A 1,144-nucleotide genomic window follows, 5' to 3' on the forward strand; every position below is an offset into this window, starting at 1 on the left:
GCGTAATCCGAACACAGTTAGCTAACACGTCGGTAGAGATGTCTCTATGGGGCCGTCCACAGATCACTAGGCACACCAAAGGACTCGAGGGAATCCTGAAAACCGATAAGGAGTAGTAGAAGTGGAAATACAAATACACGAGAGAAACTCCAACGAGTTGGATTACACGTGTAAAAAAATCGGAGAATATTTTTATGATCGTCCTCAGAAAGTTTAAGGGAATCTCCCAAAACGATATATAATCGATAAAACGAAATCATCACCGCCGGCAATATTTCCAGCCAGAAGCAGATCACTAAAGATGGACCTTGCTTGAATCTTTCACAATTGGACCTAAGATTCCTCTTCTTACCTTAACAAGAGCTTCCACGTCCACAGTGTCCATCAATCTCAAGCTAATAATCGCCCGAACAAGAGGCTGCTCACTGGCACTGCCGTGTCGAAGGTCTTCCAGGAAATGTTCCAAGTTATCGAGACTGGTGATCCTCGATAAACCTTCGAAAGCATAGCCGATATCAGTCAGCAATGAGTCCATGCTCGAATATGCATCTTCACGACTCAACGAAGGTACTTGGCGGGGCGGTCCTAACACCAACCAATAATTCCCAACCCTCCTAAAATACACCCGCACAAGTTCTATCCTCACCTGGAGGCATGTCATTATTATTAATACTGGCATCAAACAGTCTATCAAGCTGCTTCCTCCTTTCCTCCTCATCTACCAACACCCCATCATGACCAGCCCTTTGCAGAGCATCCAACACCTCGTCGACCACAGTCTTCTTGCAACCCTCATTCTTGCTGTTCTTAACACACTCTAACATTTCCTCCAGCTCTTCAAGAAGCGCTATTCTCCCACCCAGGCAATCGGTCACTGCAGGGAGCTTCTTGGGCTCCAAATCGGCTCCCAACAGAGCCAGAGGCGCGTCTTCATCAGCGATAACGTCAGATTCGAGCATGATATCTCGAGCCAGCCCAGAGCATCTCAACGCCAAATTGAGGAAGTACTTCAGACCAGCGTGACGAACCGCGTCCAAGTGATGACACAACAAACAGGACCAGACGTCTGCAACGTCGTGTTACCATTAAAATACAAATACATCATAGCAAGCATGCCGTCAGCCACATACTTTGCATCTGCGTC

General features: G+C 47.0%; 1 protein-coding gene across 1 annotated transcript; it reads right to left on the minus strand.

The window, feature by feature from the left end:
* Positions 1-352: 352 nt before the first annotated feature.
* Pmar_PMAR000281 (hypothetical protein) lies at positions 353-959 on the minus strand (the record flags this gene model as incomplete). The annotated part of the gene is made up of 2 exons (XM_002783009.1): positions 353-585; positions 647-959. Coding segments are annotated over 2 exons (546 nt in total), but the record flags the coding sequence as incomplete, so codon positions are not given.
* Positions 960-1,144: the final 185 nt, after the last annotated feature.

This window comes from Perkinsus marinus (assembly GCF_000006405.1).
Source record: "Perkinsus marinus ATCC 50983 genomic scaffold scf_1104296937822, whole genome shotgun sequence".
In the NCBI taxonomy this organism is placed as follows: Eukaryota; Perkinsozoa; order Perkinsida; family Perkinsidae; genus Perkinsus; species Perkinsus marinus.